Source organism: Apteryx rowi, unplaced genomic scaffold (assembly GCF_003343035.1).
Source record: "Apteryx rowi isolate R43461 unplaced genomic scaffold, aptRow1 scaffold_597, whole genome shotgun sequence".
NCBI classification, from domain to species: domain Eukaryota; kingdom Metazoa; phylum Chordata; class Aves; order Apterygiformes; family Apterygidae; genus Apteryx; species Apteryx rowi.
The window spans coordinates 335,818-346,245 of record NW_020450868.1 but is presented as its reverse complement, the minus strand read 5'-3'; the positions used below and the strand labels follow the sequence as shown (position 1 = coordinate 346,245).

General features: G+C 61.1%; 1 protein-coding gene across 16 annotated transcripts in view; it reads left to right on the top strand.

Annotated features, from left to right (window-relative positions):
• The window catches only part of ANK1 (ankyrin 1), a 70,206-nt gene that overhangs the window by 46,783 nt on the left and 12,995 nt on the right, over window positions 1-10,428 (top strand). For 11 of the 16 annotated variants that reach the window (XM_026082875.1, XM_026082873.1, XM_026082881.1 and 8 more), the window contains 24 exons: window positions 28-126; window positions 480-578; window positions 1,058-1,255; window positions 1,353-1,451; window positions 1,833-1,931; window positions 2,178-2,276; window positions 2,439-2,636; window positions 2,815-2,913; window positions 3,008-3,106; window positions 4,286-4,483; window positions 4,629-4,727; window positions 5,116-5,214; window positions 5,517-5,615; window positions 5,727-5,819; window positions 6,094-6,166; window positions 6,568-6,591; window positions 7,454-7,556; window positions 7,830-7,977; window positions 8,233-8,330; window positions 8,424-8,648; window positions 9,109-9,263; window positions 9,528-9,739; window positions 9,854-10,058; window positions 10,251-10,347. In XM_026082875.1, coding sequence (XP_025938660.1) covers window positions 28-126; window positions 480-578; window positions 1,058-1,255; window positions 1,353-1,451; window positions 1,833-1,931; window positions 2,178-2,276; window positions 2,439-2,636; window positions 2,815-2,913; window positions 3,008-3,106; window positions 4,286-4,483; window positions 4,629-4,727; window positions 5,116-5,214; window positions 5,517-5,615; window positions 5,727-5,819; window positions 6,094-6,166; window positions 6,568-6,591; window positions 7,454-7,556; window positions 7,830-7,977; window positions 8,233-8,330; window positions 8,424-8,648; window positions 9,109-9,263; window positions 9,528-9,739; window positions 9,854-10,058; window positions 10,251-10,347 — 3,017 coding nt within the window. The remainder of the gene's footprint in view (window positions 1-27; window positions 127-479; window positions 579-1,057; window positions 1,256-1,352; window positions 1,452-1,832; window positions 1,932-2,177; window positions 2,277-2,438; window positions 2,637-2,814; window positions 2,914-3,007; window positions 3,107-4,285; window positions 4,484-4,628; window positions 4,728-5,115; window positions 5,215-5,516; window positions 5,616-5,726; window positions 5,820-6,093; window positions 6,167-6,567; window positions 6,592-7,453; window positions 7,557-7,829; window positions 7,978-8,232; window positions 8,331-8,423; window positions 8,649-9,108; window positions 9,264-9,527; window positions 9,740-9,853; window positions 10,059-10,250; window positions 10,348-10,428) is intronic. The other 5 variants (XM_026082878.1, XM_026082877.1, XM_026082874.1 and 2 more) reach the window with 5 other exon arrangements.

Here is a 10,428-nt window from a genome sequence, read left to right as displayed (position 1 = left end):
CTAACAGATTGCTGTTCCTCCTGCCAGAATGGGATCACACCCCTGCACATCGCCTCCCGTCGAGGAAACATCATCATGGTACGGCTGCTGCTGGATCGTGGGGCCCAGATAGAGACAAGGACCAAGGTGAGGACCACTCTTACATCACCAGCAAGTACATGGGTCGTCTCCCTCCCTGAGCTCCTTGCACCCAGGGGAGCAGAGCCATGCTGCGCTCCACGGTGCAGGCCATGTGAATGTCTCGCTTGCTGCGTGAGAGAAAGTCCCTGGTGGCCAAAGGTGGTGAACAAAGTGCTTGGCTGGTGCGTGCAGAGATGAGAGGAGGCTGCATGGCTGCCTCTGGTGTGCCCTGGGGGCTGAGGGCAGACTCTCCAAAGTCCATGTCCCCCTCCCTCCCTAGGGTGCCCTGCCTTTACTTGCCCACAGCTATGGTGCTTGCCTGGCCCACACTGAGCCTCTGAATCCGTCTCTCTCCCCAGGACGAGCTGACTCCTCTCCACTGTGCAGCCCGCAATGGACATGTGCGAATCGCGGAGATCCTGCTGGACCACGGGGCTCCCATTCAAGCCAAAACCAAGGTGCCCATGAAACTCTGTGGGGTTGCCTTTGACATCAGGTCCCAGGGAAGTGCAGGGGGTAAAAAGCTGTGCATAGCTGTTCGATGCCATCCATGGCTGGGCCTCAGGACTGCCCTGCTCCTCGCCCTGGGGGCTGCTCCTGTGCAGCCAGGGCTGTGCTCTTGGCCTGCCAAAGGGCAAGTAACTGCCTGACCTCCTCCTTGGCCCTGGCAGGAGCCCTCTGCCAGAGGGGTGCATGCTTTGAAGGGACTAGCCCTGCTGGCGACAGCTTGCTCAAAGGCAGCAGCTCTTCAGGACCTCCCCTCAGCTCAGCATTGCTTCCTTGGTGAGGGATCTCAGGGCTCCTCTCCAATAGCATCTTGGGAATGTGCGATTCCCTTCTGCCATGGGGTTCTGGCATGGGGAATGGGGCAGGGACTGTGGTGTGATGCCCAGCTCCCCACCTGGCCCAGCCTTGAGGCCCCAATCCCTGCTTGCAGAATGGCCTGTCGCCGATCCACATGGCAGCGCAGGGTGACCACCTGGACTGCGTGCGCCTGCTCCTGCAGTACAACGCTGAGATTGACGACATCACCCTGGACCACCTAACGCCGCTGCACGTGGCTGCACACTGCGGGCACCACCGCGTAGCCAAGCTGCTACTGGAGAAGGGGGCCAAGCCCAACTCCCGAGCCCTGGTGAGTGAAGGAGGGTCAGGCAGGGCCAGGGCCTGGGGCAGAGGGGGGATGTGTTCACAGAGAATGACTCACCTGCCTTGTCCATCTCTCTCTGCAGAATGGCTTCACGCCCCTGCATATTGCCTGCAAGAAGAACCATATCCGGGTGATGGAGCTGCTGCTGAAGATGGGTGCCTCCATCGATGCTGTCACGGAGGTAGGTGGGGCTGCAACACAGTCCCCAGCTCTCCTGCTGCTACCCGTGCAGAGCCAGGCAGGACTGCAGGGGGGTAATGGCCCTGCTGCCTCTCCCTGTCCCCAGGCACCTTCTTCCTTGTAGCTTAGAGCTCTCTGCAGCTCGGTGACCTGCTGCGCTTGGCAGCATCTGCCCTGGCCGTGCTCCCCAGAGGATGGGGGGTGGCAGGGGAGACAGCAGTTCTCCGTGCTCCCCTCAGCTCACTTGCAGGACTGCTGGGGGCCAGGCTGGGGGCCGAGAGTCTTCCTCTGCATTGGAGCCTGCCTGTGGGGGGGCTGCAGGAAGAGGTATGGACAAGGCCATCAGCCCCCAGCTTGGCTCTTGGGTCCTCTATCTCCACAGTCCGGCCTGACCCCCCTGCACGTGGCTGCCTTCATGGGGCACCTACCAATTGTCAAGACCCTGCTGCAGCGTGGAGCATCTCCCAATGTGTCCAACGTGGTGAGTCCAACCCTGGCTGGGATGCTGGGAGCTCATCATGGCGGGGTGCAGCAGGAGATGGGGAGTCCCTGAGTCCTGTTCTCTCTGGTCTCCTGGGCAATCCTTGGTGGACCTCCCCACTGATGGCAGGTAGGGGCCATAACAAGGTGGGGACAGTGCTCTTCCACTCTCGGGGACCAGAGGAATGATTGCAGGAAGGCATCTCCCCTCCTATGGCCTCACTGCTTTATTCTGTCCTTGGTACAGAAAGTGGAGACACCCCTACACATGGCAGCCAGAGCAGGGCACACGGATGTGGCAAAGTATCTGCTGCAGAACAAAGCCAAAGTGAATGCCAAGGCCAAGGTAGGTGCGAAGAGTCTGGGTGCTAGTTCCCTCGCTCTTACCTGCCTATGGCCCTGCCTACCAGGGGCTGTGTAACAGCAGGAATAGGACCAGGGCTCCCTTGAGCACTGAAGGCCTGGGACTGGTCCAGGATCTGCCAACCATCTCCCGCTTCCCTCACAGGATGACCAGACTCCTCTGCACTGTGCTGCACGCATTGGCCACACCAGCATGGTGAAACTTCTGCTGGAGAACAGTGCCAACCCCAACCTGGCCACAACGGCTGGGCACATGCCCCTGCACATCACCTCCAGAGAGGGGCATGTGGACACGGCACTGGCCCTGCTGGAGAAAGGGGCCTCACAGACCTGCATGACCAAGGTAGCTTGATGTGGCCTGTGCTGCTGAATGTGTGACCCAGCTGGGCCAAGGCTGGACACAATGTCTCTATCAGAAAAGGGGCAGCCTCCTCATATGCTGCAGCCTCCCTTCTTGTACATGTGCCAGTCCTTTTCTCATCTTCCCAGTGCACCCTGTGATGGGCTCCCTTTCTCTCCAGAAAGGATTTACCCCTCTGCACGTTGCAGCCAAGTACGGGAAGGTGGATGTGGCTGAGCTGCTCCTGGCACGTGATGCTAACCCCAATGCAGCAGGGAAGGTGAGTGCTGCTCCCGAAGTGGCCAGTGGCTGTGGGAGAAGTGGTGTGGGGAAAGTCTCTGTCTCACTTGTCTCTGCTTTCTCCCCCTCCTCAGAATGGCCTGACCCCACTGCATGTGGCTGTGCACCACAACAACCTGGAGATTGTCAAGCTGCTGCTTCCCAAGGGGAGTTCCCCACACAGCTCGGCCTGGGTAAGGCTGGACTGGGCATTCCTGTGGGCATGGGGATATGCCATGTGTCCAAAACAGTCCAACCTAGGGCCAGCTGTGCCGTGCCCTGCACCACCCATCAATCCTGACTTGCCATCTGGGCAGCTCCTGCTGCTGGAGTATGTGCAAGGGACTGATCATCCACCAGCTGCTCTCTGTGCGTGCTGCTCATGCCTGCTTCCTCCCTTGCACCAGCCTGTGGGGCTGGCAGGGGTGTCAAATGATTACCCTGTACAGGCAGGACAGATTGTCCTGTGTCAGGGACCTGCCCTACTGGAAATGCAGTGGCTGTTGCGTGGGGATGCCGTTTCCRTGGCAAGCCCTGCTGAATAGCACTGCTCTCTGGCAGTTTGGGAAACCGCATGTGGACATTTGCATGCAGCTGGGAAGCAGCAAGAAATAAACCCCACCATCTCATGGGAGTCCCCATGCTCAGGCAGCACGTCTCCCCGAAGAGCAGTTCAGCAGCCTCAGTAACTGCGTTTGCAGAAGCTGTGTTCTCTGAACAGGCAAATGCCTGCTGATGCCAGCCCTCCCCATATGGCACTCCCCTCTCCTTCCTGCACTGACTGCCAGCAGAGCTGCTGGGCAGGCATCAGGGGAGCAGCCGGTCCACATGCTGATCACCCCGTTGGTCTGCGTCACTGGCAGCCTGCGCGTCATCTTGGGCGGAGGGTGCCTGCCAGGCACTGTGCTCCTGGAGTGTAGCAGCAAAGGCAGTGCTCAAGGCCCTGCAGTTTATGCCTGAATACTGATCCTGCATATTGCCAGCCTTGCTCCACACCTCAGCCAGGCATTTTCTAGCAGAGGTCTGTCTGCCCCGGCTCCTCATGGCTCAAGTGGCTGAAAGCTGCTGTAGAAATTCATGTGAGCAGAAGCCCCAGGACAGCTAATACCAGTCAGGACTGAAGCAGGTGGTCTTTGAAATCCTTGCACTGACTTGGCTGGAAAAACAGGATTTTTCCCTCAGTGTCAGGGCTAGCTGCTGTCAGGGAAGTGGTTTGGGCGTAAGCCTGCCTTCCACCGTGGAGCATCGGCTCTGGTGGTGACTAGAAAGGGCAGACCTGGCCTGGAGAGGCAGGGTGGCACCTTTTGTCCCTGCTGGTCTGCCCTGTGGGTCCCRAGCACTGTGCAATGGCTCCTCTCTCATTCCTCTTGCAGAATGGGTACACCCCCCTGCACATTGCTGCCAAGCAGAACCAGATGGAGGTGGCCAGCAGCTTGCTGCAATATGGGGCTTCTGCAAATGCAGAGTCCATGCAGGGAGTCACCCCCCTGCACCTGGCTTCCCAGGAGGGGCATGCAGACATGGTGGCACTGCTCTTCTCCAAACAAGCCAATGGCAACCTTGGCAACAAGGTAAGCTGGCCTGGCACTTCTCTGCCAGGCTGGAGGTGGACACCCTGGCAGGAGTTAGCAGACAGGGTAGCAGACTCTGCTGCCTGCTGGTAGACAGCCACAATGCTGGCATTACCATTGTGCCTGTGACCTACTCTTTTTGCAGAGTGGCCTGACTCCTCTCCATCTCGTGGCCCAAGAGGGGCATGTGCTGGTTGCTGATGTTCTGGTGAAACATGGAGTCACAGTGGATGCAACAACCAAGGTAAATTAGAGGGTTGACCCTGACTGAGGGTGCAAACACATGGAGGAGTCACATCTCAGGCTCCCTCCAAGAGCAACCTTGGTCTTTTTCTCTGTGCAAGGGCCTTCCCCTCTCTCAGGCATTCCTTCCCATCCTGTCTGTGTCTCAAGGACTCATTCCTCTTCCCCCCAGCTCCCTGGGGATGCTTCTTGTCTGCTCCCACAGCTCACCGATGTCCCCCTGGGCACAATGTGATGTTCACTACAGCGTGCCCACCACCCTGGCCTTGGGCTCTCAGGCAGCGCCAGCACACATGCCCTGTGGAGCTTGCCCATGGGATCAGCATAGCTAAGCCAGAATGGCAGAAAGCACTGATGAGGACAGGCTGACACCCTGTCTTGTCTTTCAGATGGGCTATACCCCACTGCATGTGGCCAGCCACTACGGGAACATCAAGCTGGTGAAGTTCTTGCTGCAGCACCAGGCTGACGTCAATGCTAAGACTAAGGTACAGAGATGGCCTGTGCTCCAAGGACCCTTCTGCCCTGGGCAGCAGCACCTGAAGACTTATGGGGAAGGCTCAGGCTCTTCCCTCCTTGCCCTGAGCCATCTGGTCTCCATGGTTGGGTGCTGCTGTAGTCCAGCTGCAGCCCTGGGCAACTCCTGGGTTCTGCAGAACCTTCTGCTCACCCTAGCAAGGCGGGAGCAGCCCTTGTGCTCCAGGCATGAAGCATAGTGTGAGGCCTGGGAGCGTTTCTAGGGCAGCAGGCTCCTGGAGCTGACAGCAGCACCCTCTATCCTCCCCTGCAGCTGGGCTACACCCCCCTGCACCAAGCTGCGCAGCAGGGCCACACAGACATTGTGACATTGCTGCTGAAGCACGGTGCATCTCCCAACGAGATCAGCACAGTGAGTACAGCACTCAGCCCCCCCCCCGCTCTCCCAGGGGCGAGCTCAGACACCCACCTGCTCGGGCTTCCCCATGGCTGCAGCTGATCCATGTCCTGTCTCCTTGCACAGAATGGCACCACCCCTCTGGCCATTGCAAAGCGGCTTGGCTACATTTCTGTCACGGACGTGCTGAAGATTGTCACAGAGGAAACCAGCATCCCGGTGAGTCCCTGGAGGATGGGGCTGGCTGGGCCCAGAGCCCTATGGAGGAGGGCTGGGGCTGGAGGCAGCCAGGCAGGAGTCTGCTGCCCTTAACCAGGCAGCGAGCCCCAGGCAGCTGCCGTGGGCTTGCTTCAGGGTCAGAGGCTGCCTGGGGACAGCTGAACCCCCGTCGGCAGCATTGCAGAGCCAGCATCGAGCACTGGGTAGCTAGTGCAGGGCTGGGGATCCGGGCTGTGGGTTGCTGCACTGCTCTGACTCCCCTCTGCTCTTGCAGTCAGTCAGTGAAAAGCATCGCATGAGCTTCCCGGAGACTGTAGACGAGATTCTGGATGTGTCAGAGGATGAAGGTGAGGGGTTGGAGCTGGGGTTGCACCACCCCAGGGATCTGCTGGCTGGCCGGTGTGGCAGGCAGGAGCCCCAGGGATGGGAGCAGGTGTTTCTGCTGGCCAGGGTGGTGGAGCTGGGTGGTACTGGGGGGATCTCGTGGAGAGGAAGAGGGTAGCCCATGAGACTCTTGGGTGGCACCTCCTTGCCYGCACACTTCCCTGCACTGTGCAAGAGAGATGTGCTTGCACCTCTTCATGGGTCCTGTGCCCCAGGGGCAAAGCCCTTGCAGAGACCCCTGGGCATGCAGAGCATCCTGCAGTGCCCTGCTCCCCCRGGTGGTACCACTCCCAGCCCGTCCRCCCCTGGACACCTTGTGCTCCCTCCCACCAACACCTCACCTTTGCCTCTTCTTACTTTGCAGGCACTGCTCATGTCACTCTAATGGGTATGAAAAYGTGTGTCCCTATGCCCTGGCTCAATGACCCATTTCACCCCACAGCCACTAACCATCCGCTCACCACATCCATCTGCTGAGTCTTGCTGATGGGCTGGTGCTCTGCGGCACAGGCCCTGCCATCCTGCCCTGCCCATCTGTGTCTGTGCTGCTCTCTGTGGTGTGACTGCATGAACAGGATTGTCCCTCTGGTGTCTCCCTGGCAGCCCTGGGCTCTGTCCCTGGCTCCAGCTCATTCTGGCCAAGGGTGGAGGGGGGGGGGCTTCTGCCCATGAACTGGAGTGCTGGAGAGTCTCCATGCTGCTCTGGACCCCTGCCCATCACCCTGGGGCTGGCTCCTTGCTTTGGGAGGAGCTGGGCCCCTTCCTGTAGGGCTTCAGCAAAAGCTGAGCCCTGGTCGATTCCTCAGCAAGCATTAATTGGGCCAGCGGTAGTGCTGGACAGGGGCTGTGTCTCCAGGGAGGGGTGCACTGATGCACTCAGCAGTGTTACAGCATCCTTCCTGTGGCACCAACTCTGTCCTCACTCTTGTTCCTAGCACCCAACTGTGGAGTGTCCCCAGTGGGCCCTGCTCTGTGCTTGGGTGCTGCAGGAAAGGGGTCGTCTGGCTGCCCAGGCTCCTAACAGCTATCACAGCTCCTGCTGCACTAACCCGCACTGTGGGCCTTGCTGTGGCCAGCACAAAGCCCGTCTGGCTGAGGGCAAAGCAGGTCTGTGGTTGCTGAGATCCAAGGGCTCGGTGAGGCCAGCAGCGGGAGCAGAGAAGGGTCCTGCTGGCTCAAGTCCTGAGGGAGGGCACCTGTGCTCCCTATCCTTCTGCCCCTCTGTATGCTGAGCCAGCTTTTGGTTTCAGAGGAGGAGCTGATTGCACCCAAGCCCAAGACACCCRATGCCAGGGACCAGGAGGGCAAGAGGGAGGTGCTGGAGTTTGTGACCGAGACAACACTGGAACAAAGGTAAGAGGCCCTGGATGGCAGGGAGGGAGCAGCTGCAGGGCAAGGGGCTGGCTGGGTGCTGGGAGCAGGAAGGGAAAAAGCTGGGYGGCAGATGGAGCGCTGAGCATCCTGGGATAGCAAGCACGGCTGGTGCTGGGCCAGTGCCAGGACTTCGGGTCGCTGCTGAGTCCCCCTGTGCCCTCCAGCCCTGGTGTTCCTTGGAGATAGGCTGGGGGCACTCAGAGGCCTGAGGGTTCATTGCTTCAGTGACCRTCACTGTCCTCTCCTGCACAGAGTGGAGTCTCCAGCCATCCTGCAGGTCTCTTGCATCCCACCTGAAACTGTGGTGACCAGAGCAGAGGAGCCTGAGCAGGTAGGACCTATTGAGGCAGAAGCCGAGCAAGTCAGTCTGCTGCATGCACCCTTGGTTTCCCCGCAGGAGGTGAGCACAAGACACACATCTGTCATGGCCCCCAACTTTGGGGCGTTCCTGGCATGCGGCTGCCCCCAGCCCAGAAGAGTGAGCCTGCTCCACCACCGCTGGGCACAGCCTGAAGTGTGGGGTGGGAGTGGGGCCTGGCCGCATGGTGGGGGCTGCCGGGGGGGGCCTCCCTGTGCGGTGGTGTGGGAAGGGCAGGTGGGTTCAAGGCCCCCAGGCAGGAGCTGCGTCTAGTGGGGCTGCCCCTGTCTTGCGCAGCCCTCCAAGGAGTTCGACGAGGACTCGCTGATCCCCAGCAGCCCTGCCACGGAGACCTCGGACAACATCAGCCCGGTGGCCAGTCCCGTGCACACAGGGTGAGTGCCCAACCCCTGCGGCAGGTGTGCGCCTGGTGGCAGCGTGCCTGGCCGGAGCGTGCCAGCCTGCCTGCGTCTCTGCCTGCCCCCCAGGTTCTTGGTGAGCTTCATGGTGGACGCCCGCGGCGGCTCCATGCGGGGCAGCCGGCACAACGGGCTGCGTGTGGTCATCCCGCCCCGCACTTGCGCCGCGCCGACTCGCATCACCTGCCGCCTGGTGAAGCCCCAGAAGCTGCCGGCTCCCCCGCCACTGGCCGAGGAGGAGGGCCTGGCCAGCCGCATCATTGCCCTGGGRCCCGCCGGCGCCCAGTTCCTGAGGTGAGCGCCGAGGGCTGGCGCTGCTGCGCTGGGGCTCTTCCTCCCAGCACTGGGGACACATCCTGGCTCCCCCAGAGGCTCTGCCAGCTGGTGGCAAGACCTGTGCCAGTTTATGCCCATGGAGGGTCCAGTGCGGGAATGTCCCCGACCACGTCCCACAGCAGGCGCTGGCCAGCAAGACGCACCCTAGGCCAGGGGCAGCATGCTCCTGGGCGGGTTATTGCCGGGCAGTGGAGTGGTGGCTGGGCCACCACGGGAAAAGCCATTACGAGCAGGGTCCTGCTGGCGCAGAGAAGCCCCATGTCCCAGGGAGGGGTGTGAGGAGTCCTGCCCTCCTCCTCCGGAGTTTGTTGGGAGTGGGCGAAGGGCACTGCCCAGGCATTGGCAGGGGGCCGCTCGCCAGTGGGGTGTCCCGGTGGACAGGTTCTGGGTGTGAGTGCCCTCCCTTTGCTGCCCGCAGCCCTGTGATTGTGGAGATCCCGCATTTYGCCTCATACGGGCGCGGGGACCGCGAGCTGGTGGTGCTGCGCAGTGAGAATGGCTCTGTCTGGAAGGAGCACCGCAACCGCTATGAGGAGAGCTACCTGGACCAGCTGCTCAACGGCATGGATGAAGGTGAGTGTGCCAGGCCGACAGGGGCTCGGCGTCAGCGGGGCTCAGCATCGGTGCAGCTCCTGCTGGTCAGGGCAGCCCCAAGCCCCTCGAGGGGGCTGCAGCAGGCCTGGGAACGGGCCATGCCCAGAGCGTGAGGCGGTGGGGTTGGTGCTGAGCACAGTGTGGTGTGATCAGTGCAGCTCAGAGGATCTGGCAGATGAGGGCCGTGGGCCTGGTGTGTGCCTGGGCCCTGCACTMCGGTCAGTTACTGTGCTGCCTTCGCAGAGCTGGATAGCCAGGAGGAGCTGGAGAAGAAGAGGATCTGCCGCATCATCACCACAGATTTCCCTCTCTACTTCGTGGTCATGTCCCGGATTTGCCAGGACTGTGACCTGATCGGCCCTGAGGGAGGGTGTTTGAAAAGCACACTAGTGCCCATGGTGCAGGCCACCTTCCCGGAGACTGCTGTCACCAAGAGGGTGAAGCTGGCCCTTCAGGTGAGCCCTGGGGGCTCTAGACAGCCTGCTCAGGAGCCAGGCTGTGCTCCTGCAGGGGCCCGGGGCTGCCCACCGGATGGGCCCAGCCCTGACACCCACCTGCGTTGCCCACAGGCACAGCCTGTGCCCGACGAGCTGGTGACCAAGCTGCTGGGGAACCAGGCGACCTTCAGCCCCGTTGTCACGGTGGAGCCACGCCGGAGGAAATTCCACCGCCCCATCGGCCTCCGCATCCCACTGCCCCCATCCTGGAAGGACAGCCCCCGGGACAGTGGCGAGGGTGATACCACCAGCCTGCGTCTGCTCTGCAGCGTCATCGGTGAGATTGCCCAGCCCTGCCGTGCAGGGGAAAGTGTTCTCCAGTGGGAATGGGCTGGGTGGCCTCAGTGGGATGCAGCTCCTGGGAACTAAGGACAGATCACAGCAGTGAAGTGGAGAGAGCAAGTGTCAGGGGAACGCAGGCCCCAGGCTTTAGGAAAGGCAGCATGCTCACCCTTGCTTTCTGCTGCAGGAGGGACAGCCCAAGCTCAGTGGGAAGATATAACAGGCACCACGAAGCTGGTCTATGCCAACGAGTGCGCTAACTTTACCACCAACGTGTCTGCCAGGTAAGCCATGGGCAAGCAGGTGATGAGCAGGGGGCATCTTCTGATTTTTGGGCCATCCTGGGGTGCAGGCTCTGTACTCAC